At 49.2% G+C, this 25,370-nt stretch overlaps 1 protein-coding gene across 1 annotated transcript; it reads left to right on the forward strand.

Moving 5' to 3' along the window:
- The first annotated feature begins 278 nt into the window (after nucleotides 1-278).
- Nucleotides 279-24,930, forward strand: cdr2a (cerebellar degeneration-related protein 2a). The gene is made up of 5 exons (XM_072269167.1): nucleotides 279-561; nucleotides 10,710-10,822; nucleotides 12,572-12,720; nucleotides 19,832-19,981; nucleotides 20,894-24,930. Exons 1-5 carry the CDS (start codon nucleotides 483-485, stop codon nucleotides 21,669-21,671), a joined length of 1,269 nt encoding a protein of 422 aa, XP_072125268.1. The 5' UTR covers nucleotides 279-482; the 3' UTR covers nucleotides 21,672-24,930.
- The last annotated feature ends 440 nt before the right edge of the window (nucleotides 24,931-25,370 follow it).

The raw sequence follows: 25,370 nt of genomic DNA on the forward strand, positions 1-25,370 counted from the left end.
CACGCTCCCGATGAATGCAACAAGCGAGCGCTCCGGTAATTACACCGGGAGGAGCCCCGCCAGCTCCATTGTCTCGACCACAGAACTTTCAATGAGCCGCGCCCTCTCGGGGGGGCGGGACGCTGTCGGTCACGTGGCGTCGCGGACGCGGCGGATTGGCTGGGATTCGAACCGCACTCCAAGAGCGGGTGGGCGGGTCGCTGTCGGTCAGGTGACGTGGCGAGCGCGGCGGATTGGCTGCGGCTCGGTTTGTTACACAGGGGGCGGGGCCTGGCCGGCGGGGTTCCCGCCCCCCGGCCGGCGGTCCCAGTCTGGGCTGCTGCCCTTCGCCGTCCCGCCGCTGACTGCCACGTCGCTGCGATGGAGTGAGCGCCGCGGCGGTGCCGTCTGGCCGAGCGAGCCCGGCTGGCAAGCGGTGCGGTGCGGTGCCGAGGGCTGGGGCTGGGAGAGCCGGTGCTCGCTAAGCGCCACACGGAGGGAGGATGCTGACGGACAGAATAATGGAGGAGTTTGAGCTCCGGGAGGATTCCTGGTTCCAGCAGCAGCGCGATATGGAGCACGGTGAGTGAAACCTCGTGTCTTTTCTCTCGCGGTGGACTGTGCCTCTGTTCCGGGGCGGCGCCTCGTTCGAGTCCCGGTCCCGCGTTCTGTCACCTGCACCGGCCTTTGGTAGAGGAGACCGTCTCTGTTTAAGATTAAAAACCCTCTGATAGAACAGGTCGGTGCAATCTAGTTACTTTGTTCTTCTCTGCCCACCGCCTAAAGAAAACTTGAAGAAGCCCGGCTCAATTGGTTCTTTAACACAGCTGTCCCGGCTCGGGACGAAATGACCTCTGTTCCCATGCCTCCATCGAGGCGCCTTGTGTTTCGAGCATCTTGTGTCTTCGCTTCCTTTCGCTCCGCCGGGGGTTGGTGTTGAGTTTTACACAGTGATCGGCCGGGAGTTGTCCTTAACAACGCGGTACGGGGTAAGAATTATCCTGGGTGCTCAGGATTGTCCGAAGTCCTTGCATTGTAAAAAGGAAGGTTCTACGGTGCAAGTCGCAAAGACAGGAGATTCTGTGGACGCTGGAAATCCGGAGCAAAGCACTTAAAACGCTGGAGGAGCCCAGCAGGTCAGGCAGCATCTGCGGAGGGGAAGAGACAGTCGGCGTTTGGTCCGCGACCCTTCATCAGCACTGGAAATGAAGGGGCAATAAGTCAGGGAGGGTAGGGAGAGGGGCAGCAATACCGGGGGGGGTTGGAGTGAGAAGCTGGGGCGTGATGGGTGGAAGAAGTAAAGGGCTGAAGAAAGAGGAACCTGATAGAGGAGAGTGGACCATGGGGTAAAGGTGTGGGGCACCCCCAGGGGGAGGTGATGGACACGTGAGGATAGGGGATTCGGAGTGGGGAATAGGGGGAGGGGTGAAATTACCAGAAGTTAGAGAAATCGATGTTCATGTCAGGTTGGAGGCTACCCAGACAGAATATGAGGTGTTGCTTCTCTAACCTGAGAGTGGTAGAGGAGACCATGTCGCGATGGGGACGGGTGGCCACCTGCAAAGCCTGTGTTGTAGTAGATGGAATGAGGGTGCTCGACCGTGTAAGCTCGGGGACTGGGTGTTAATCAGGATCAGAGGTTGGGTGCTCAGGGAAAGTCCCACCCAAATGTGCACCTTGATGTCCTAGGATTGTCCCTGTTTGTGCTTGGAATGTGGGGGTCTCACATTTGTCCCAGGGCAGAAGCTGGTTGGCTCATGTTGTGCTGTTGCCGAGGGAGATTTTGCATTTTAGATCCAGTGACACTGAGAGGTGATGGTTGGGCTTGAAATCACTGGGGGCAGTTTTCTCTGGGAATCTTAGATTTAAAAACTGGGATGTGAAATTACTGAAGGGCTAGTATGAAGATGGGCTGAATGGCCCGTGGGACCACTGCTTCCCATGGCTTGGGCTTCCTGAAGAGTTTGGGGGGGGGGGGTTGTTACTGTGAACCATGCATATCTGCCTCTCTCTACAGTCAAAGCTCCCTGTGGTATCCTGCCTGGGAAAAAGGCCATTCAATCCATCAAGACTGTGCCTGCCCTGCGTTCCAGTGAGTCTCGCTCTTGCACCCGCTGTGTCGCTATGGCAACAGTGTTCTGAGTGAGCGCGCCGGTTGAATTGGACCTCGACAGGCGTGAATTCCCTTTCAAACTCCCTGAATCTGCGTCCGCTGACCTTTCAAGGAGGGTGTTCAGATCACAAAGGATCAACCCCTCCACCACCTCCCGCCCTTCCCAGTTCTGCCCCTCTCCCTCCCGCTGTTCCTAATAGTTATTTCAACTCGGCCTCCCTTGGCTCAACCCCTCCTCCCTGTCCACATTTAGTGGCAGAATAAATCCCAACAATGGCTGTTCTTTTGTTCCCCTCGTAACTCTGCCTGAGGATGCAGACAGATCTGGCCTTGTGCTGAAATGTTTGTGAAGAGTTCAGAGATCACAGATGATGGAATCCCCCATTTCTAATGAGGGTTCCAGTCATAGGACAGTACAGCACTGAAACATCTAGTCCATACCAAACTATTATCTGCCTGGTCTCATTGGCCTGTACCTGTACCATAGCCCTACCTACCCCTCCCGTCCAAAGATCCCTTGTGTTGCAATCAAACCTACGTGTGCTTCTTCCTCTGGCAGCTCATCCCACACTCTATCACCTTCTGAGTGAAGAAGATCCCCCTTAGATATTTCATCTTTCACATTTAACCTATAACCTCTCGTACTGGACTCTCCCAACTTTACTGGAAAAAGCCTGTTTGGATTTGCCCTCTCTAAGCTGCTCATAATTTTGTATACCTGTATCAAATCTCTTCTCATTCTCCTTTGCTCCAGGAAAAAATAGTCCTAACCTATTCAATCTTTCCCTATAACCCAGGTTCTCAAGTCCTGGCAACTCCCTTGTAGATTTTCTCTGGGCAGCTTCATGTTATTTGCCACCCCCCCCCCCCCCACCCCGGGAGTTGTGTTTTCTGGTTTAGTGGCAGCTTGTAACTGGCTGTAGGTGAAGATATAACTCTCTAAGTAATGCTCCGTATTTCTGTGGTTAAACTCAGTCATTGACCTGCTCTTTGCCATTCCTAAAGAGAGTGGCTGGCTAAATGGTCAGATTCAAGTTTATTGTCACTGACATACACCTGTAGACCTTGTTAATGCAACTATCTAATCAGTTGATCATATGACAGCAGCTCAATGTACAAGAGCATGCAAACACGGTCAAGAGGTTCAGTTCAAACTTCAGAACGGGAAAGAAATGTGATCTGACTGTGGAGTGATTGTTGGTGCCAGACGGGGTGGTTTGAGTATCTCAGAAACTGCTGATCTGGGATTTTCACGCACAACAGTCTCTAGAGTTTACAGGGAATGGTGCAAAAAAAAAGCATCCAGTCAATAGTATTCCTGTACCTAATAAAGTGCTCAGATGTTGCAAAATTAGTTATTTTGTAATACATTAGTGTAACACATTAAGAAAGTAACTACAAATTGCAGTAAGGAATGTGTGTGACAATCGTCATCTCGTTGCAGGAAGGATGTGGGAGTTCTGAAGGGTCAGGGGAGATTTACCATGGTGCCTCCTGATTCAGAGGGAATGTCCGGGGCTTTTCTCTTTGGAGCGAGGGAGGACGAGGGGTGGCATGGCAGTGGAATGGTCAGCACAATGCTTTACAGTCCCAGTGGCCCGGGTTCAATTCCCCTCACTGCCCGTAAGGAGTTCATACATTCCCCCTGTGATTGCCTGTGTTTCTCTGGGTGCTTCCGTTTCCTTCCACAGCCCAAAGTTGTACCAGTTGGTCAATCGGTCATTGTAAACTGCCCGCTGATTAGGCTAGGGTTAAATAGGGGGGTTGCTGGGCGGCTCAAAAGGGTGGGCAGACCCTGTTCCCGGCCGTCTGTCAATTGATGAATAAGAGGCATAGATAGAACGGAAATGGCGGATCAGTGAATCAAACAGCTAATACGAACAAAATAATTGAGTCAAATGGCTAATATGAAGGAGCATATTTTAAGGTGTTTGGATTGAAGTATGGGGGATGTCAGAGCTAGGTTCTTTTTAAAGAATGGTGAATGTGGGGTTAGAGGCAGATACATCAAGGACATTTAAGAGACTCGGGCACATGGATGAAAGAAAATTAGAGGGCTGAGTGAGAGGGAAGGGTTGGGTTAATCATGGACTAAGTTAAAAGGTCAGCACAACACAGGGGGCTGACTGACCTTGTGCTGTAATGTTCTGTCTTCTATGTTCTACAAAAGTAGTGGAAAAAAAGAGAAAATAGTGACAAGATGACAGAGCATAAAGGAAGAGACCCCTGTTGTGATTCTGGTTCTAGCTGAGACGGTACCGAGCTCCCAGATGTAAAGTTCAAAGTAAATTTATTGTGAAGTACACACAATTCGCCATACACAACCGAGATTCATTTTCTTGCAGGCACTCTCAATAAATACAGAGAAACACATTTAAAAAAACACTTAGAATACCGATTAACCAATGGAAGTGCAAAAGGCAGCAAACTGCAAAAACAAGAATAATAATAATAAATAAATATTGGACAGGAGATGGAGTCGGTAGGTTGTGGGGATGGTTCAGTGTTGGTAATCGGGTCGGTTGTAGGTTCGTAGCAGGATAAGTGTCTCAGTGTTGGTTCACTGTCTTTGTTGCCCTTTCTTGCATCATACAGTGAGGCAGGCTGAACACAGGGAGGGAGCGGCGAAAGAATCTCCAGGCTGTCTGTCTTGGCAGCCGGGCAAGGCAAGAAAAATACTTAGCCAAAGCCTTCTCGGTGTGCAGGCAGAACAAATCCGACTGCTTTACACACCGGGCTGTACAAAACACCTCTCCTTTGTGACTAAGAGTAGAATGTTGGTGTTGATCGTTTGTATGCCCACCAAATCTTCCTCCTCCCTGAGGGACTGGCTGAGACACGAACAAAGTGAGCGGCAGTTTTGGGAAGTGACTGAGCTCTCTCTTCTGTGTTGTCCACAGCTGAATCTGTTGCTGATGCATCTCGGATTGTCAGATTATACAGATTAGCTTGTCACTGGCTGTATCAGAGTCTGTTATGGAGGGGCCAATGCACAGGATCGGATAAACTGCTGTAAACTCAGCACAGAAATCTACAGCACATTACAGGCCCTTCGGCCCACAATGTTGTGCTGACCATGTAACTTACTCTGAAAACTGCCTCATAACCCTCTCCTTTTCTAAGCTCCATGTACCTCTCTAAGAGTCTCTGGGGGGGGGGGGACCCCTGTTGTATCCGCTTCCAGCACTGTCGCTGGCAGTGCATTCCCCACACCCTCCATCAGCACCAGCCTCCCCACCACCCAGGGCATCTTCAAACGGTCACGCCTCAAAAAGGCGGCAGCCGTGGTTGAGGACCCTCATCACTACCGTCAAAGAGGAGGGACGGGAGATGAAGACACACACTCATAGCTCAATGTTTCAGGAGCAGCTTCTTCCTCTCCGCCATCACATTTCTGTAAACACTCTCACTTTTTCACTCTTTGTACATCATTTTGTAGTGATTTTTAATATTTTACACTGGTACTCCTGTGCAGAACAATAAATTTCACAGCTTGTGTCAGTGATTCTCATTCACTTCATTGAGCTACAGTGAAATGCATCGGTTTGCGTCAAAAACCAACACAGTCCGAGGGTTTGCTGGGGTCAGCCCGCAATGTTGCCTCACTTCAGGCAGTAGCCCAGCACGACCACCACTCGCTAACCCTCACCCGTCCGTGTTTGGACTGCGGAAGGAAACCGGGTCACCGGTCCTGGAGAGAACATACAGACGGTGGCGGGAATTGAAAACTGTTCTTGGAGCTGTAAAGTACTGTGCTAATCGCTACGCTGCTTTTACCTGTTTTGGGTGTGAGAGTGTGGGTTAGGTTATCAGTCTGGGGAATGGACATTGACCTGAAATTTAAACATCCCACATCACTGGGTTCAGGAACGGTTATCACCCCTCAGCCATCAGGAAGGAAGTACAGGAGCCTCAGGACCCACACCACCAGGTTTGGGGACAGTTATCACCCCTCAACCATCAGGCTCCTGAACCAGAGGGGAAAACCTCACTCACCCGAACACTGAACCTGTGGCCTCGCTTTCAAGAATTATTTATCTCGTTCTCATTTGCTTATTTATTATTATTTTTCCTTTTGCGTTTGCACGATTGTTGCCTTTTGCACATTGACTGCTTCTGTCCTGTGTGTTCTGTTGTGAGAGTTCCTGCAGGAAAGTGAACCTCTGGGTTGGGTATGGTGAAATGTAGGTCCTTTGATAATAAATTTACTTTGAACTTTGTTCTCTAGACACTGTTCCATCTCATTTGTGTTTCTAAATATCTGGTGGCTGCGTCAGCTCTATTAACACTTTCCCGTGTTGATCTGTCGATGTTTCTGTCCCATTACTGACTCTGACAGCAGTGTGAGAGAACATCTTCTCTCACGCACGGGTGCGATCACACCTCATCTGCCGTTTTGCTTGTTCGTTCTCAGTTGCAGCAGGAGGGCTGGGCTTTACAGTCTGCTCTGCTTACCCTCAGCTTGCTTTGTCTGTTGGAAAAGAGCAGGTTCATCGTTGATCTGAGCCACTGGGTGTTTGTCAGAATCGGGTTTAATATCACCAGCATACAGGAAATGTGTTGTTTTGTGGCAGCAGTACATTGTAATACGTAATTAAAAAATCTAATTTACATTACTGTCCAAAATCTTTTGATGCACGCATGCAAATCTGCTTGGGAATGGTGAGGGTGGAGCACTGGGGTGGGGTATGATGTGGGTGCAGACACACTCCAGCCCTGATGCACCAGGTAAGGTTGTTTTGATTCCAAACAATCAGTTTGGTGTTGCTTACTGAATGTCTCTCTGGTGGTAATGTATATGGATTCATTATCCATTCAGAAATCTGATGGTGGAGGGGAAGACGCTGTTCCTAATGTGTGTCTTCAGACTCCTGTATCTCCTTCCCGATGGTAGCAATGAGAAGAGGGCATGTCCTGGGTGGTGGGGATCCTTAATGATGGATGTCACTTTTATGAAGCACTGCCTTTTGAAGTTGTTCCTGGTGGGGAGGCAATGTTCAAACAACCACTCATTACAACAGTGGTGTGCAGAAGAGCATCTCTGAACGCACAACGTGTTGAACCTTGAGGTGGGTGGGCTACAGCAGCAGAAGACCATGAACATACACATGGTGGCCACTTTGTGTGGTGTCTGGACCTACTTGTCGTTCTACCTGTACTGCACTCGTGCATGGGACGATAAACTCGACTATCTTTGTTCAGGGTGCCGTTGAAATTGGAGGCCCACCAGGGTTGTGGTTCTCGGGCTGGTGTTGGGACCCACTTCTTTTCACGTGGTACGTCAACCACCCGGATGACGGAGTTGGTGGCTTTGTGGCAAAGTTTGCATAGGATTCAGAGATGGGTGGTGGGTCAGGTAGTGTTGAAGCAGGGAAGCTGCAGAAGAACCTGGACAGATTGGGGGAATGGGCAAAGGCAGCATGGTAGTGTTGGGACGTGTAGGGTTATGCACTTTGATATAAGTATTGAAAACACTGTTTTCTAAATGAGGAAGTGAATTCAGAAATCGGGTGCAAAAGAGCAATACACAATAGGTGCAGAAGTAGACCATTCGACCCCTCGAGCCTGCACCACCATTCTGAGATCATGGCTGATCATCTACTATCAATACCCGGTTCCTGCCTTGTCCCCATAACCCTTGAGTCCCCTATCCATAAGATACCTATCTAGCTCCTTCTTGAAAGCATCTAGAGAATTGGCCTCCACTGCCTTCTGAGGCAGCGCATTCCACACCTTCACAACTCCACTGACTGTAAAAGCTCTTATAGATATGTAAAAAGGAAAAGACTGGTAAAGACAAATGTAGGTCCCCTACAGACAGAAACAGGTGAATTGATTATGGGGAGCAAGGACATGGCAGACCAATTGAATAATTACTTTGGTTCTGTCTTCACTAAGGAGGACATAAATAATCTTCCAGAAATAGTAGGGGACAGAGGGTCCAGTGAGATGGAGGAACTGAGCGAAATACATGTTAGTAGGGAAGTGGTGTTAGGTAAATTGAAGGCAGTAAATCCCCAGGGCCAGATGGTCTGCATCCTAGAGTGCTTAAGGAAGTAGCCCAAGAAATAGTGGATGCATTAGTGATAATTTTTCAAAACTCGTTAGATTCTGGACTAGTTCCTGAGGATTGGAGGGTGGCTAATGTAACCCCACTTTTTAAAAAAGGAGGGAGAGAGAAACCGGGGAATTATAGACCGGTTAGCCTAACGTCGGTGATGGGGAAACTGCTGGAGTCAGTTTTCAAAGATGTGATAACAGCACATTTGGAAAGCGGTGAAATCATCGGACAAAGTCAGCATGGATTTGTGAAAGGAAAATCATGTCTGACGAATCTCAGAATTTTTTGAGGATGTAACTAGTAGAGTGGATAGGGGAGAACCAGTGGATGTGGTATATTTGGATTTTCAAAAGGCTTTTGACAAGGTCCCACACAGGAGATTAGTGTGCAAACTTAAAGCACACGGTATTGGGGGTAGGGTATTGATGTGGATGGAGAATTGGTTAGCAGACAGGAAGCAAAGAGTGGGAATAAACGGGACCTTTTCAGAATGGCAGGCGGTGACTAGTGGGGTACCGCAAGGCTCAGTGCTGGGACCCCAGTTGTTTACAATATATATTAATGACTTGGATGAGGGAATTAAATGCAGCATCTCCAAGTTTGCGGATGACACGAAGCTGGGTGGCAGTGTTAGCTGTGAAGAGGATGCAGAGTGACTTGGATAGGTTGGGTGAGAGGGCAAATTCTTGGCAGATGCAATTTAATGTGGATAAATGTGAAGTTATCCACTTTGGTGGCAAAAATAGGAAAACAGATTATCTGAATGGTGGCCGATTAGGAAACGGGAAGGTGCAACGAGACCTGGGTGTCATTATACACCAGTCATTGAAAGTGGGCATGCAGGTACAGCAGGCGGTGAAAAAGGCGAATGGTATGCTGGCATTTATAGCGAGAGGATTCGAGTACAGGAGCAGGGAGGTACTGCTACAGTTGTACAAGGCCTTGGTGAGACCACACCTGGAGTATTGTGTGCAGTTTTGGTCCCCTAATCTGAGGAAAGACATCCTTGCCATAGAGGGAGTACAAAGAAGGTTCACCAGATTGATTCCTGGGTTGGCAGGACTTTCATATGAAGAAAGACTGGATGAACTCGGCTTGTACTCGTTGGAATTTAGAAGATTGAGGGGGGATCTGATTGAAACGTATAAAATCCTAAAGGGATTGGACAGGCTAGATGCAGGAAGATTGTTCCCGATGTTGGGGAAGTCCAGAACAAGGGGTCACAGTTTGAGGATAAAGGGGAAGCCTTTTAGGACCGAGATTAGGAAAAACTTCTTCACACAGAGAGTGGTGAATCTGTGGAATTCTCTGCCACAGGAAACAGTTGAGGCCAGTTCATTCTCTATATTTAAGAGGGAGTTAGATATGGCCCTTGTGGCTACGGGGATCAGGGGGTATGGAGGGAAGGCTGGGGCGGGGTTCTGAGTTGGATGATCAGCCATGATCATAAATGGCAGTGCAGGCTCGAAGGGCCGAATGGCCTACTCCTGCACCTATTTTCTATGTAACTCTCTGGGAGAAGTTGTTCCTCCTCAACTCTGTCCTAAATGACCCACCCCTTATTCTTAAACCATGCCCTCTGGTACTGGACTCTCCCAGCATTTAGAACATATTTCCTGCCTCTATCTTGTCCAATCCCTTAATAACCTTATTTGTCTCAATCAGATCTCCCCCCCCCCCCCCAATCTCCTTAATTCCAGCGTGTACAAGCCCAGTCTCTCTAACCTCTCTGCGTAAGACAGTCCGGACATCCCAGGAATTAACCTAGTGAACCTACGCTGCACCTCCTCCACAGCCAGGATGTCCTTCCTTAACCCTGGAGACCAAAACTGCACACAATACTCCAGGTGTGGTCTCACCAGGGCCCTGTACAAATGCAAAAGAATTTCCTTTTGGAAAGGATTGCCTAAAGCTAACTTGCCAGTGGTAAGGAAGGCAAGTGTAATGTTAGTATTCATTTTGAAGGGATTAGAATATAAAAGCAAGGATGTAATGCTGAGGCTTTATAAGGCTCTGGTTAAACGGCACCTGGAATGTTGAGAAAGTAGAGATGTGCTGACATTGGAGAGGGTCCAGAGGAGATTCCCAAGAATGAAAGGGTTCACGTGAGGAGCGTTTGCCTCTGGGCCTGTACTCACTGGAGTTTAGAAGTCAGTGGAGATCTCACTGAAACTGGCTGAAAGGCCTAGATAGTGGATGTGGAGAGGACGTTTCCAATAGTGAGGGAGTCTAGGGCCAGAGGAGATGGCTTTGGAATAAAAGGATATTCCTTTAGAACAGAGATAAGGAGGAATTTCCTTAGCCAAACATTGGAGAATCTGTGGAATTCATTGCCAAAGATGGTTGTGGAGGCCACGTCATTGGGTATATTTAAAGTGGAGATTCATAGGTTTTTGATTAGTCAGGGTGTCAAAGGTTACAGGGAGATGGCAGGAGAGAGTGGGATTATAAATCAGCCATGATGGACTGGCAGTGTTTTCTCAATGGGCTGAATAGCCTCATTCTGCTGCTAGGTCTTGTGGTTTAATGGTCGTGGTGTCTTATCTCCTGTCCTAGACCTGTACCTGGCAGCAGAGCTGGGCAAGGCCCTGCTGGATCGCAACACGGAGCTGGAGGAGGGGCTGCAGCAGATGTACAGCACCAACCAGGAGCAGCTGCAGGAGATCGAGGTGAGGCTGTGGAACTATGCCCCTCGCTGGGGGGGGGGGGGGGGGGGGAGAGGGTATATGGAGTCCCCTCACTAACGTGCCAGCCAGTTACATTCCAAACCATACAGAGGCCAGTGCTTACACCGAGATTTATTGGGTAGGGGCAGGAAGAGGCCATTCCTCCCCTCTGCATTGTCCTACTGTTCAACTGGATCGAACCTGTTCGGTATTTGGTCTGACAGATGGATACACAGCAGGTCAGGCAGCGTCTACGGAGAGGATGTTCGAGCTGAGAACCTTCATCAGGACTGGAAAGGAAGGAGGCAGAAGCCAGAATGGGGGTGGGGGAGGGAGAAGGAGTTGAAGCTGGTAGGTGAGGGGGTAAAGTGAGGAGCCAGGAGGGGATAGGTAGAAAAGGTTAAAGGACTGATGGAGGGGAGTAGACCATGGGAGAGAGGGAAGGAGGACGGGCACCAGGGGGAGGAAGGTGAGCAGCTTGTGAGGGTGGGGTAAAGGCATGAGAGGTTATAGAGATCGATGTTGATCCCATCAGGCTGGAGGCTACCCAAGCGGAATGTGAAGTGTTTCTCCTCCAACCTGCGTCTGGTGTCAGTGGGGCAGAAGAGGAGGCCGTCGACGGACATGTCATTGGGGAAGTGGAACTGGCCAGCCACTGGGCAGAGCCAAGTTCCTGCTGGTCGGCATCTAAATCAGGTTACTATCACTCACATACCATGAAATTTGTTTTGCGGAAGCAGTACAGTGCAAGACAAATTACAATAAATTGCAACAGGAATATTAAACAAGGCAAAGATTAAACCAGTGAGGTGTTCAGCAGTTCATGAACCATTGAGAAATTTGGTGGAGGGGAAGAAGCTGTTCCTGAAACAATGAAATCTAAATCATTAGACCAAACAGTTCATAAATTGTGTATCAGAAAGCACCTGATTGGCTGTAGATTGCTTTGGGATGTTGTAGGAGGGACAGAGTCCATTTTCTCCTACTTCACTAAAGCAGTTCATCTTAATCATAGACCCCACCTACCACAGACATTCTCCCCCCCGCACCCTGAAAACGCCAGACTCATACCTGTGTGGTCAGACACTTGATGGGATTTCTAGTACGATAAGATGGACTCTTGTCCTCAGTCTACCTCGTTGTGAGCCTGCGTCTTACTGATGGCACTGCCCCTTCTGTTTGTCGTTTGAGTTCATCAGGATGGATAGGATACAAGTGTTTCACTGGCGAAGGCTCTCAGCTCCCCTCTTCCTGCCCCCACCACCTTCTCTTTCTGGCGTCTGCCCCCTTCCTTTCCAGTCCTGATGAAGGGTCTCATCCCAAAACATCTCCTGGTTATACAACCACTGATGCCAGGCTCTGAACAGTATTGATAATGGCTGGAGTCACCTGTCTTGTAAAGACACCGCCCAGAAGAAGGCATTGGCAAACCACTTTTGCAGAAAAATTTGCCGAGAACAATCATGGTCAATGATGAACCAAGATCACCTATAAAATAAGACATGGTAGATGATATGAAGAAAATTCCAGGTGTGAGGTAACCAAGGCACTGTGTGCAGGAGTATTTCAGTGAGTGCACAGCCATGCAGCTTAGAGAGAACAATGCTCAGGAAATGAAAGGCAGTGATACAGACGGGGAGGAAGTTCTTCTTCCTGTGATGCCATTGTGCAGCTCTCTTGGGGAAGGGGGGTTTCCAGTCGGACAGGCCTCCCCCCTTCCTGCAGCCTCACTGCTTCTGTCCCGTCTCTCAGTACCTCACCAAGCAGGTGGAGTTCCTGCGGCAGACAAACGAGCAACACGCCAAGGTCTACGAGCAACTCGACGTGACTGCCCGCGAGCTGGAAGTGACCAATCAGAAACTAGTTATGGAAAGCAAGGCATCAGAGAACAAGATAACCAGGTAATGTGATGCTTTACCGTGACAGACTTGATTATCACAATCCGTGCGTGGGGCAGGTCTCCTTTTAAGCAACACTGAAGATTTTAAATTGCCTCTTATTCTGCCTTCCGGCCCCTTCCATGGTCCACTGTCTTCTGCTATTGAATTATTTCTTCAGCCCTTTTACCTTTTCCACCTATCCCCTCCCAGATTCCTACTTCACCTCCACCTCCCGGTCCCACTTATCACCTGTCAGCTCGTACTCTTCCCTTCCTCCTACCTTATTTTGGCTTCAGCGTCCCCTTTCCTTTCCAGTCCTGATGAGGGGTCTCAGCCCAAAATGTTGATTGTTTATTCCCCTCCGGAGATGTTGCCTGATCTGAGATCCTCTGGCACTTTGCGTGAGTGTTGCTCTGGATTTTCACATCTTGTGCCTGTTTGCCATTCAGCTTTGCTATGTCAACAGTCACGCTGGAATTGCATGCTCTAGCCAGTAGGGAGTGTTTGTTCACCCTCGCCCTCAGCAGATGCAAGTTGAAATGTGTGTGTTAACGACACAGCCACTCAGTGGTGACCTGCAGACACCCAGATCAGCCAAGGTTCCCCACAGATGGATGCACGTTGGTTCTTGTTGGTGAGATAGGGTCCACTTTGTGACCAAGGCTTACAAATTCATTAGCAGATCATAGAAACATAGAAAATGTACAGCACAATACAGGCTCTTCGGCCCACAAAGTTGTGCAGAACATGTCCCTACCTTAGAACTACCTAGGCTTTACCCATAGCCCTCTATTTTTCTGAGCTCCATGTAGCCAGCCGGGAGCCTGTTAAAAGACCCTATCGTTTCGGCCTCCACTGCCGCTGCCAGCAGCCCATTCCACGCACTCACCATTCTCTGCATGTAAAAAAAAAACTTACCCCTGACATCTCCTCTGTACCTACTAACAAGCACCTTAAAACTGTGCCCTCTCATGTTAGCCATTTCAGCCCTGGGGAAAAGCCTCTGACTATCCACACGATCAATGCCTCTCATCATCTTATACACCTCTATCAGGTCACCTCTCATCCTCTGTCGCTCCAAGGAGAAAAGACCAAGTTCACTCAACCTATTCTCATAGGGTATGCTCCCCAATCCAAGCAATACTCTTGTAAATCTCCTCTGCACCCTTTCTATGGTTTCCACATCCTCCCTATAGTGAGGTGACCAGAACTGAGCACAATACTCCAAGTGGGGTCTGACCAGGGTCCTATATAGCTGCAACATTACCTCTCGGCTCCTAAACTCAATTCCACAATTAATGAAGGCCAATGCACCGTACACCTTAACCGCAGTCAACCTGCGTAGCAGCTTTAAGTGTCCTATGGTCTCAGACCCCAAGATCCCTCTGATCCTCCACACTGCCAAGAGTCTTACCAGTAATGCTATATTCTGCCACCATATTTGACCTACCAAAATGAACCACCTCACACTTATCTGGGTTGAACTCCATCTGCCACTTCTGAGCCCAGTTTTGCATCCTATCAATGTCCCGCTGTAACCTCTGACAGCCCTCCACACTATCCACAACACCCCCATCCTTTGTGTCATCAGCAAATTTACTAAACCATCCCTCCACTTCCTCATCCAGGTCACTTATAAAAATCACAAAAAGTTGGGGTCCCAGAACAGATCCCTGAGGCACACCAGTGGTCACCGGCCTCCATGCAGGATACCTTATCAAATGCCTTGCTGAAATCCACATACACCACATCTACGGCTCTACTTTCATCAATGTGTTGAGTCACATCCTCAAAAAATTCAATCAGGCACGATCTGCCTTTCACAAAGCCATGGTGACTATTTCTAATCACATTATACCTCTCCAAATATTCATAAATCCTGCCTCTCAGGATCTTCTCCATCAGCTTACCAACCACTGAAGTAAGACTCACTGGCCTATAATTTTCTGAGCTATCCCTACTCCCTTTCCTGAATAACGGAACAACATCCACAACCCTCCAATCCTCTGGAACCTCTCGCGTCCTCATTGATGATGCAAAGATCATTGTCAGAGAGGCTCAGCAATCTCCTCCCTCATTTCCCACAGTAGCCTGGGGTACATCCTGTCCAGTCCTGGTGACTTATCCAACTTGATGCTTTCTAAAAGCTCCAGCACATCCTTTTTCTTAATATCTACATTCTCAAGCTTTTCAGTCCACTGCAAGTCATCTATAAAATCGCCAAGATCCTTTTCCGTAGTGAATACTGAAGCCAAGTATTCATTAAATACCTCTGCTATTTCCTCGGGTTCCATACACACTTTTCCACTGTCACACTTGATTTGTCCTATTCTCTCACGTCTTATCCTCTTGCTCTTCACGTACTTGTAGAATGCCTTGGGGTTTTCCTTAATCCTGTCTGCCAAGGCCTTCTCATGGTCCCTTCTGGCTCTCCTAATTTCATTCTTAAGCTCCTTTCTGCTAGCCTTATAATCTTCTAGATTCCTATCATTACCTAGTTTTTTGAACCTTTCGTAAAGCTGTTCTTGACTAGATTCACAACAGCCTTTGTGCACCAGGGATCTTGTACCCTACCATCCTTTCCATGTCTCATTGGAACGTACTTACTCAGAACCCCACGTAAATATCCCCTGAACATTTGCCATATTTCTTCCGTGCATTTCCCCGAGAACATCTGTTTCCAATTTATGCTTCCAAGTTCCTGCCTGATAGCCTCATATTTCCCCAAACTCCAATTAAACGTTTCTCTAACTTGTCTGTTCCTATCCCTCTCCAATGCTATGGTAAAGGAGATAAAATTGTGATCATTATTTCCAGAATGCTCTCCCATTGAGAGACCTGACACCTAACCAGGTTCATTTCCCAATACCAGTTCAAGTACAGCCTCTCCTCTTGTAGGCCTATCTACATATTGTGTCAAGAAATCTTCCTGAACACACCTAACAAACTCCACCCCATCTAAACCAATCTATTAGAGTTTTTCGAGGAGGTTACCAGGAAAGAGGATGAAAGGAAGGCAGTGGATGTTGTCTACATGGACTTCAGTAAGGCCTTTGACAAGGTCCCACATGGGGGGTTAGGAAAATTCATTCGCTAGATATACATGGAGAGGTGGTAAATTGGATTAGACATTGGCTCAATGGAAGAAGCCAGAGAGTGGTGGTAGAGAATTGCTTCTCAGAGTGGAGGCCTGTGACTAGTGGTGTGCCACAGGGATCAGTGCTGGGTCCATTGTTATTTGTCATCTATATCAATGATCTGGATGATAATGTGGTAAATTGGATATAAATTTATATAAATATAAATAAAAGGCCAAATCTCGATCATTGTGTACAGTTCCGGTCACCGAATTATAGGAAGGATGTCAATAAAATTGAGAGAGTACAGAGGAGGTTTACTAAAATGTTGCCTGGGTTTCATCTCCTAAGTTACAGAGAAAGGTTGAACAAGTTAGCTCTTTATTCTTTGGAGCGTAGAAGGATGAGGGGAGACTTAATAGAGGTGTTTAAAATTATGAGGGGGATTGATAGAGTTGATGTGGTTAGACTTTTTCCATTGAGAGTGGGGAAGATTCAAACAAGAGGGCATGGGTTGAGAATTAGAGGACAAAAGTTCAGGGGTAACATGAGGGGGAACAACTTTACTCAGAGAGTGGCTGTTGTGTGGAACGAGCTTCCAGCAGAAGTGGTTGAAGCAGGTTCGATGTTGTCGTTTAAAGTTAAATTGGATAGATATACGGACAGGAAAGGAATGGAGGGTTATGGGCTGAGTGCAGGTCCGTGGGAATAGGATAGGGTAAGAGTTCGGCACGGACTAGAAGGGCCGAGATGGCCGGTTTCCATGCTGTAATTGTTATATGGTTATATATACGGATCAGCAAACTTGCTGGTGATACAAAGATTGGAGGTGTGGACAGTGAGGAAGATTTTCAAAGCTTGCGGAGGGATTTGGACCAGCTGGAAAAATGGGCTGAAAAATGGCAGATGGAGTTTAATACAGACAAGTGTGAGGTTTTGCACTTTGGAAGGACAAACCAAGGTAGAACATACAGGGTAACTGGTAAGGCACTGAGGAGTGCAGTAGAACAGAGGGATCTGGTAATACAGATACAAAATTCCCTAAAAGTGGCGTCACAGGTAGATAGGGTCGTAAAGAGAGCTTTTGTTACATTGGCCTTTTATAAATCAAAGTTTTGAGTATAAGAGTGGGAATGTTATGGCTGAATTTGGAGTATTGTGTGCAGTTATGGTCACCAAATTACAGGAAGGATATAAATAAGGTTGAAAGAGTGCAGTGAAGGTTTACAAGGATGTTGTCGGGACTTGAGAAACTCAGTTACAAAGAAAGGTTGAATAGGTTTGGACTTTATTTCCTGGAGCGTAGAAGAATGAGGGGAGATTTGATAGAGATACTTAAAATTATGATGGGTATTGATAGAGTGAATGCAAGCAGGCCTTTTCCACTGAGGCTAGGGGAGAAAAAAACCAGAGTGACTAGTGGGGTACCGCAAGGCTCAGTGCTGGGACCCCAGTTGTTTACAATATATATTAATGACTTGGATGAGGGAATTAAATGCAGCATCTCCAAGTTTGTGAATGACACGAAGCTGGGTGGCAGTGTTAGCTGTGAGGAGGATGCAGAGTGACTTGGATAGGTTGGGTGAGTGGGCAAATTCATGGCAGATGCAATTTAATGTGGATAAATGTGAAGTTATCCACTTTGGTGGCAAAAATAGGAAAACAGATTATTATCTGAATGGTGGCCGATTAGGAAAAGGGGAGGTGCAACGAGACCTGGGTGTCATTATACACCAGTCATTGAAAGTGGGCATGCAGGTACAGCAGGCGGTGAAAAAGGCGAATGGTATGCTGGCATTTATAGCGAGAGGATTCGAGTACAGGAGCGGGGAGGTACTACTGCAGTTGTACAAGGCCTTGGTGAGACCACACCTGGAGTATTGTGTGCAGTTTTGGTCCCCTAATCTGAGGAAAGACATCCTTGCCATAGAGGGAGTACAAAGAAGGTTCACCAGATTGATTCCTGGGATGGCAGGACTTTCATATGAAGAAAGACTGGATGAACTGGGCTTGTACTCGTTGGAATTTAGAAGATTGAGGGGGGATCTGATTGAAACGTATAAAATCCTAAAGGGATGAGACAGGCTAGATGCAGGAAGATTGTTCCCAATGTTGGGGAAGTCCAGAACGAGGGGTCACAGTTTGAGGATAAAGGGGAAGCCTTTTTGGCCCGAGATTAGGAAAAACTTCTTCACACAGAGAGTGGTGAATCTGTGGAATTCTCTGCCACAGGAAACAGTTGAGGCCAGTTCATTGGCTATATTTAAGAGGGAGTTAGATATGGCCCTTGTGGCTACGGGGGTCAGGGGGTATGGAGGGAAGGCTGGGGCGGGGTTCTGAGTTGGATGATCAGCCATGATCATAATAAATGGCGATGCAGGCTCGAAGGGACGAATGGCCTACTGCACCTATTTTCTATGTTTCTATGACATGGCTTAAGGGGGAAAAGTTTAAAGGGAACATGGGGGGGGGTGGCTTCTTCACACAGCGAGTGGTGGGAGTGTGGAATGAGCTGCCAGATGAAGTGGTAAATGCGAGCTCACTTTTAACATTTAAGAAAAACTTGGACAGGTACATGGATGGGAGGTGTATGGAGGGATATGGTCCAGGTGCAGGTCAGTGGGACTAGGCAGAAAAATGGTTCGGCACAGCCAAGAAGGGCCAAAAGGCCTGTTTCTGTGCTGTAATGTTCTACGGTTCTATGGTTGTAAACCCCTCACTCTAGGGAGATGCCAATCAATATTTGGGAAATTGAAATCTCCCACAACAACCCTGCTATTACTACTCCCTTCCAGAATCTGTCTCCCTATCTGCTCCTCAATGTCCCTGTTACCATTGGGTGGTCTATAAAAAACACCTAGTAGAGTTATTGACCCCTTCCTATTCCTATCTTCCACCCACAGAGACTCCATAGACAACCCCTCCATGACTTCCTCCTTTTTCTGCATCTGTGACACTACCTCTGATCAACAGTGCCACAACCCCACCTCTTTTGCCTCCCTCCCTGTCCTTTCTGTAGCCATTTCTGCCCCTGAGCCATCCAAGTCTCTGTAATGGCCACAACGTCATAGCTCCAAGTACTGATTCATGCTCTAAGCTCATCCGCTTTGTTCATGATGCTTCTTGCATTAAAGTAGACACATCTCAAACGATCGGACTGAGCGCATCCCTTCTCTATCACCTGCCTATCCTCCCTTTCACACTGTCTCCAAGCTTTCTCTATTTGTGAGCCACCTCCCCTTCCTCTGTAACTTTCGTTCGGCTCCCACCCCTGAGCAATTCCAGTTTAAACTCTCCCCGATAGCCTTAGCAAACTTCCCCGCCAGGATATAGGTCCCCCTGGGATTCAAGTGCAACCTGTTCTTTTTTGCACAGGTCACACCTGCCCCAGAAGAGGTCCCAATGATCCAGAAATCTGAATTCCTGCTCCCTGCTCGCATTGCCCTCTCCCATCTCTGAGCCACAGAAACAGGCCCTTCAGCCCATCCAGACTGTACTGAACTGTTCTGCCCAGTTCCATTGTCCTGCATCCAGATCCTAGCCCTCCATAACCCTCCCATCCAAAATTCTCTTCAATGGTGTAATCAAACCGGCATATCTAATTTTTCCTTCCCTCCCCCCCCCCACCCCTTCCCAAGCATCCGAATGTTCCCCAGACCTCCAGCGGATGGTGGGAAGCTCCAGATGCCGAGCCTTTCGTAACTTGTCTCCCTGACCCCGCCCAGTGGAATGGCAGCTGGTGGTGCCTGGCAATCCCTCTAACTGAGCGTAGTGGTTAGTGTGCTGCTATTACACCTCGGCGTGCTGGTTTCCGGGTTCATTTCCAGCGTCCCCTGTTAGAAAGCTTGTACGTTCCCCCCGTGACGGTGTGGGTTTCCCCCGGGTGCTCTGGTTTCCTCCCACAGTCTGGTAGTAGGTTAATTGGTCGTTGTGAATTGTCCTGGGGTTGAATCGGGGGTTACTGGGCAGTGCGACTCGTTGGGCCGGTCCCATGCCGTGTCTTTAAACGAGTAACAGTAATAAGCAGTGGTGCCTGTGCCTGTTCTTCCTTGCAGCCTGACGGAGATGGTGGAGAGTCTCCAGTCTCACGTGGATGAACTGCAGCGGCAGATCGAGGATCTGAAGAGCAGGTCCCGACAGGAGTCGGAGAAGCGGAGGGCGGCGCAGAGCTCCCCCTGTCTCAAGGAGCTGTGTGACTTCCAAGGGTAAGACTGCCACGCCTTAAAACCTCTTGCTTTGGATCCAGACACAACAATGGACTCAGGGTGTCTGTCATGGGGGAGAAAGACTGTTCAGCACATCTCTGACCAGAGATGTTACTGGGGCTGGATGAAGTTACCCTGCAGTGACACTGGTGGCAGAGAGACCTTGTATGAACTGGGTTCCCAGCCTGAGACGCGCGGACCCCAGCATCAAGGCTGGGAACCCATCTCAATGCAGGCAAATGTGGTTAGTATGGATGGAGTTCAAAAAGAGGCCTGGAGGCCCATTCCCAGAAGCCTGGCGGACGCAGAAAGGATTCACGAGGATGTTACCAGGACTGGAAGGCTTGAGTTACAAGGAGAGACCGGATAGGCTGGGAATGTTTTCCCTGGAGTAAAGCTGAGGGGTGACTTTTTATGGAGGTTTAAAGTCGTGAAGGTGAACGGTCTGTCTATTCCCCCGGGAAGGGAGCCCAACACTAGAGGGCATGGGTTAAAGGTGAGAGGGGAAATTTAAAGGGGACCTAAGGGGCAACTTTTTCTCCCTGTTGGGGGAGGGAGGGAGTGGTGGTGATGGTAGGGACATAGAGCGAGCTGGTAGAGGTGGGCACCATTGGTGTTTAGACAGGCATAAGAAAGCTCTAGGTTATGAGCCAAATGCAGGCACATAGATTAGCTTAAGAAGACTCCTTGATCAGCATGGGTAAGTGGTCTGTATAACCCCAGGGAATGATTTTTCATGCATCTCCTGATTATAACTGGAATGTTAGCAGAGGAAAGTATTCTGTGTGGACTGCATTGGCCTGTTTAGAACTCTGTGAGCTAATGGGCTGGGCTGGGACAGCAGGAGTGGGTAGGGCCAAGTGGCCTTTCTCTGGCCTCATCTCTTCTCCCTTGCTGTGTGTCCACCCGCAGGTCGCTGGAGCAGGACCAGGCGCTGGCGGAGGAGCGGGAGCGGCTGCGGCGGACTGTGTCGTCGCTGCGGAGCCAGCTAGCGGCCGAGCGCCGGCGCACCGAGGAGCTGGAGGAGGAGCGGCGGCTGGTGCTGAGCGAGAGCGGAGGCCTGGAGCGCGGCCTGGCCGCCCTGCATGACTACACGCAGCGGCTGGCCGAGCTGGAGAGCAGTGTGGCCGATCTGCGGCGTCGCAGCACCGAGCCCCGCGACTTGGCCGGCCTGCTGGACAGGCTGCTGCTCTACCCGGAGCCAGCGAGCGACGGCCGGCCCGATAGCCCGGGCCCGGGCCCGGACCCCGGCCCCGCCGATGACCCGGTGCGCGGACACGAACTGACCTGCATCAGGCGGGCGGAGGCGGTGCGGCGCCGCGGTGTCTCGCTGCTCAACGAGGTGGACGAGCAGTACAGCGCGCTCCAGCTCAAGTATGATGAGCTGCTGAGGCGCTGCCAGCGCCCCGCCGCTGGGTTCTCCTCCTCCGGCAGCAGCCACAAGGCGGTGCAGACTCCAGGCCGGCTGGGCCCAGAGCCCGCTGCCCGCTGCAGCCCGTCCAGAGCGCTGCTGGGGGTCGAACCTGCCTCCATCTCAATCTCGACCTCGACCTCCACTGACGGTCAGCCCGAGTACAAGGCCCTTTTTCAGCAGATCTTCAACTGCATCCAGAGGACAAAGCAGGAGATCGAGGAGAGCCGTTCCAAGTACAGGCGGGGACAAGCGGCCGAGCGGAGGGCTGAAAAATAAAACTACCAGTACTGTGGCAATAAATCTCTCAGACTGGATCCAAACTTCATCTAATTTATTCAACAAAGACGATTTATTGCTTTGTTCGTTTTTCATTGTGGGTTGGGGGAAGAAGCCATTTTGATTCGAGCCAGATGACACACTTGGATGTAAATGTCTTTGTAAATCCCTCTGGAGTGTGACTGGGAATAGACTTTTCCTCAGAGAAAATGAATCTGTTTTTTTTAATTACAAGACACATTTCCAAAACTTGAGAACAAAAGCAGAAAATGCTGTGAATACTCGTGGGGTCAGCCAGCATGGGTGGACGGGGAAACGGGGTGAGTGCTTCAGGTGGAAGACGCTCCACGGAACTTGGGTACAGAGAAATGTTCTATGATGCAGCGACGGCGGGGAGGATTGAGGAAAATTCTGTTGGGGCGAGACCGCGATTGTCTGATGTGGAACTCATCCAGTTAGTGGAGGGGCAGATTAGTGTGGGAACAAAAGGGTTAAAAAGTTGTGGATTGCAGGGTAGTGGGGCAGGCAGTAGAGGCACAGCGGATAGTTCATTTGGAGCAGAAATGGGGAGTGAGTAAAGGACGGGTAGCTTGCATCCACATTCGCCTTATACCTGCACTGCTCCCATGGGTGCTGCTGAGGTATCCACCTGGACAGTGGAACGTTTGTCGAAGTCTGTGCTCTGAGGGTGTTTACACGCTGGCTTGTCCATGCCGCTGGGTTACTTACAAGCTTCCCAGTGCAGCCCGAGTGGTGAATTGGAAATGAACCTGGCATGACTCCCAACCAGACCCAGGAGGACTTGGTGTGAGGTCGATGACTTGCAGATCACTTCTGCTCAAACCTGTCCGTGTCCCAGCTGGTAGCCGAGGGGTCTGGCTTCCCTTTTTGTACATTGGGGGTGAGACCAGCAATATGAATAGTCCCCAGGCCCCTGCACAGATGGTCCAGGTGTTCTGACCATGTCTGGCTGTAGATGATAATGACATCTAGGTAGTCCTCACGGCCTTGGAGAACCTGTTCCATCAGCTGCTGGTGAACCATGAAGTCCAACTATGAACTGAATCAGTTCAGGAACCTGTGATGTGATATCTGCCCCCTCTGCTGTACAGCAACATCAGTTTCTGCCTGTCTGTGTCACGGACTCAGTTCCCTCCCTTGTCACCTATTGGGCAAGTGTCACTCCACATCTTGTGTCCTGCCCTCGAACTGCCCCAGCCACTCCTTCACCTCTAGAATTGATCCTCGGCATCAGTCCTGCACCCCCAGAGTACAGACATCCCCATAATCCACTCGGAAACTTAAACAACTTTGTATTCTGACCAAGGACCTCTCACCAGAAACATGAAACCTTTCTTCACCTGCTGCTTGGCCTCCTCTGAGTAATGCAAGCATCCTGATTTTTGTTTTGATCACCTTGGTCAATCTAACTGAATGTGCCAGAGGGTAGGGAGGGAGTGAAGGGGAGAGGGAGTCTCCTGTTACATTTCCCCACACCATCTCCTTTCAGATGGTGAAGTCCTAGTGGGTGAAGGGTTCCTAAGTCTCTCACAAGTGTGTTTGTGTAGGCACACTGGGGAATCATGGCCCCACCAACCTCTGCACTAGAGTCTGACCTCTTTCTTCCTAAGCTGAGCACACCTACTGCTGACAGCAGCTCAACAGTCCTCTCCTGGTCCAGACTTTCAAATTGCTCATCAAAGATCCTTCCTCTCCCGGGGATGAGGCCTTCAGAGCTTCTGTTGCTGTTCCTGTAGCTCTGGATTTTAATCGAATGGAGTTGCTAGCCCCATATCCAACCCTCCTCTCACAATCTGGCTCGGGACTGGCCATAGCAAAGTTGGAGCCTGTGCTCACGTGTGAAATTACCACCCTTGCATGCACACAGTGATCAGGCCTTTGGTTTGTGCGGGATAGAGTGCCCATGTGGAGATGCTCCGGTGTGCAAGTGTGCAAGTAAAATTCCAGTTACAGTGGACATGCTGGTGGTGCAGTCTTCTGTTTAAGTTGGTGGCTACCCCCTCCGTCCCACCTGTAGTAAGGAAAAATGCCCCAAATGTTGGAATTAGATTGATCACTCAAGTGGAGTATGATGATCTCATGATTGTTGGTGGGTCCTCCAGTGGCTGATCAGGGATCCACGTATTCCGGTGCTGTGTGGGCAAGAGTAAGTGGTGGCTGTAGTTGGGTCTTTTGATTGTTCAGTCTGTCCTTGTTCTCTGAAGTGGACTGGAAGTCGCTCTCATGTAGCACCCCCCCACCCCCCGGAACGGATTTCCTCCGGGTGCGTTTCTTAAATGTGGTCCTGAATGTTCAGCATCTGCACGTTGACCTTCCCTGTGGCCATGAAGCCGCAGAAGATGGGCAAAATTAGACTGACCAACATGCATGCGCACACTGCAGGAACTCAGCGGGTCGGGCAGCATCTATGGAGGTGAGTAAACAGTCGATGTTTCAGGCCAATATTGGTCATCAGGACTGAAAAAGGGAGAATCTGCCAGAATAGGGAAGCGGGGGGAATTGATGGAAGAGGTGAAGTGCTGAAATGGGTAGCTGTTAGAGGAGAGTGGACCATGGGAGAAGGGGAAGGAGGGGCACTGAGGAGAGGTGATAGGAAAGGAAGTGGAATGGAGAAGAAATCATTGTAAGTTAGAGAAGTTGATGATCATGCTGTTGGGTAGAAGGCCACCCATATGGATTGTGGTAATTAGAGTGGGATGTGGTGCAGGGTTGCAGCTCCTGCAATGCTAATTTGCAGATGGTTTCTGGGGGAGGGTGTGGCACAGTCCAGGGCTTTGAGCTCAGCCAGGAGTGAGGGGTGTGTGCAGTGTTGTCTGGGGGTAGCTGAAGGGAAAAATCAGCCCTTTTGAAAATGGAGAGTTCCTACCTTACTGCACCAGGGAGACTCTGGGTTCAATCGCAACCTCTGGTGCTGTCTGTGTGGAGTTTGCATGTTCTCCTGGTGCACCTGTTTTTTTAATCTGCCCCAGTTACTCTGGTTTCCACCTACATCTCAGAGGTGATGGTTGATGGGTGTTTGAAGATCCTCCAGAGGGAGGATGAGTTCTTCAGAGCTTCTGTTGGTGGGCTCTGTATTTTTATGGAGTGGGGTTTCTGGCCCCATGTGCAACCCCCCTCCTTTCACAGGGAGGCTTGGCAGAGTTTGAGTGGGGATTAATAGGTTTTGGGGGGGGGGGTGATGATTGTAAAGGGTTTTGATGGACTGTATGACTTGTAGCTACTCTCTCCTGGGTGGGGGGGGGAGGTGTGATGTGAAACAATTTATGTTAAAGGCCTTGGAGTAAGTGTGGCATTGGGAGAGGGAGGGGTACTTGCCCCTGGATTCAATCAACCCATTGGGGGGGGGGGGGGACTGGAACTTTGGCCCTGTGGGAGAGTCCCTTGTGAAGATGAGGTGGGACTGGTCCATAGGCTGGAATCACTTTAGTCTCAGAATTGCCCCTCCTACTCAGAGTGACAGTGGGCCATTGGTCTGAGCAGGAGGGAGCTGATGGTGCATCAACCTCCAGTCTTCTTCAGTGGAGGAATTACAGTTGACGTGCTAAATTCTCTTCACAATGACAAAGAAATTGTATTTCTGCTGGGTTTTTTTCCTCATCTTCTCCTGTTTGAATAAACTGTTGCTCTGGTTTGTACACTTCGTTCGGTGTTTTCATTGTAATAAACTTTCTCCCCACC

The sequence above is a fragment of the Mobula birostris genome, chromosome 9, assembly GCF_030028105.1.
Source record: "Mobula birostris isolate sMobBir1 chromosome 9, sMobBir1.hap1, whole genome shotgun sequence".
In the NCBI taxonomy this organism is placed as follows: Eukaryota; Metazoa; Chordata; class Chondrichthyes; order Myliobatiformes; family Myliobatidae; genus Mobula; species Mobula birostris.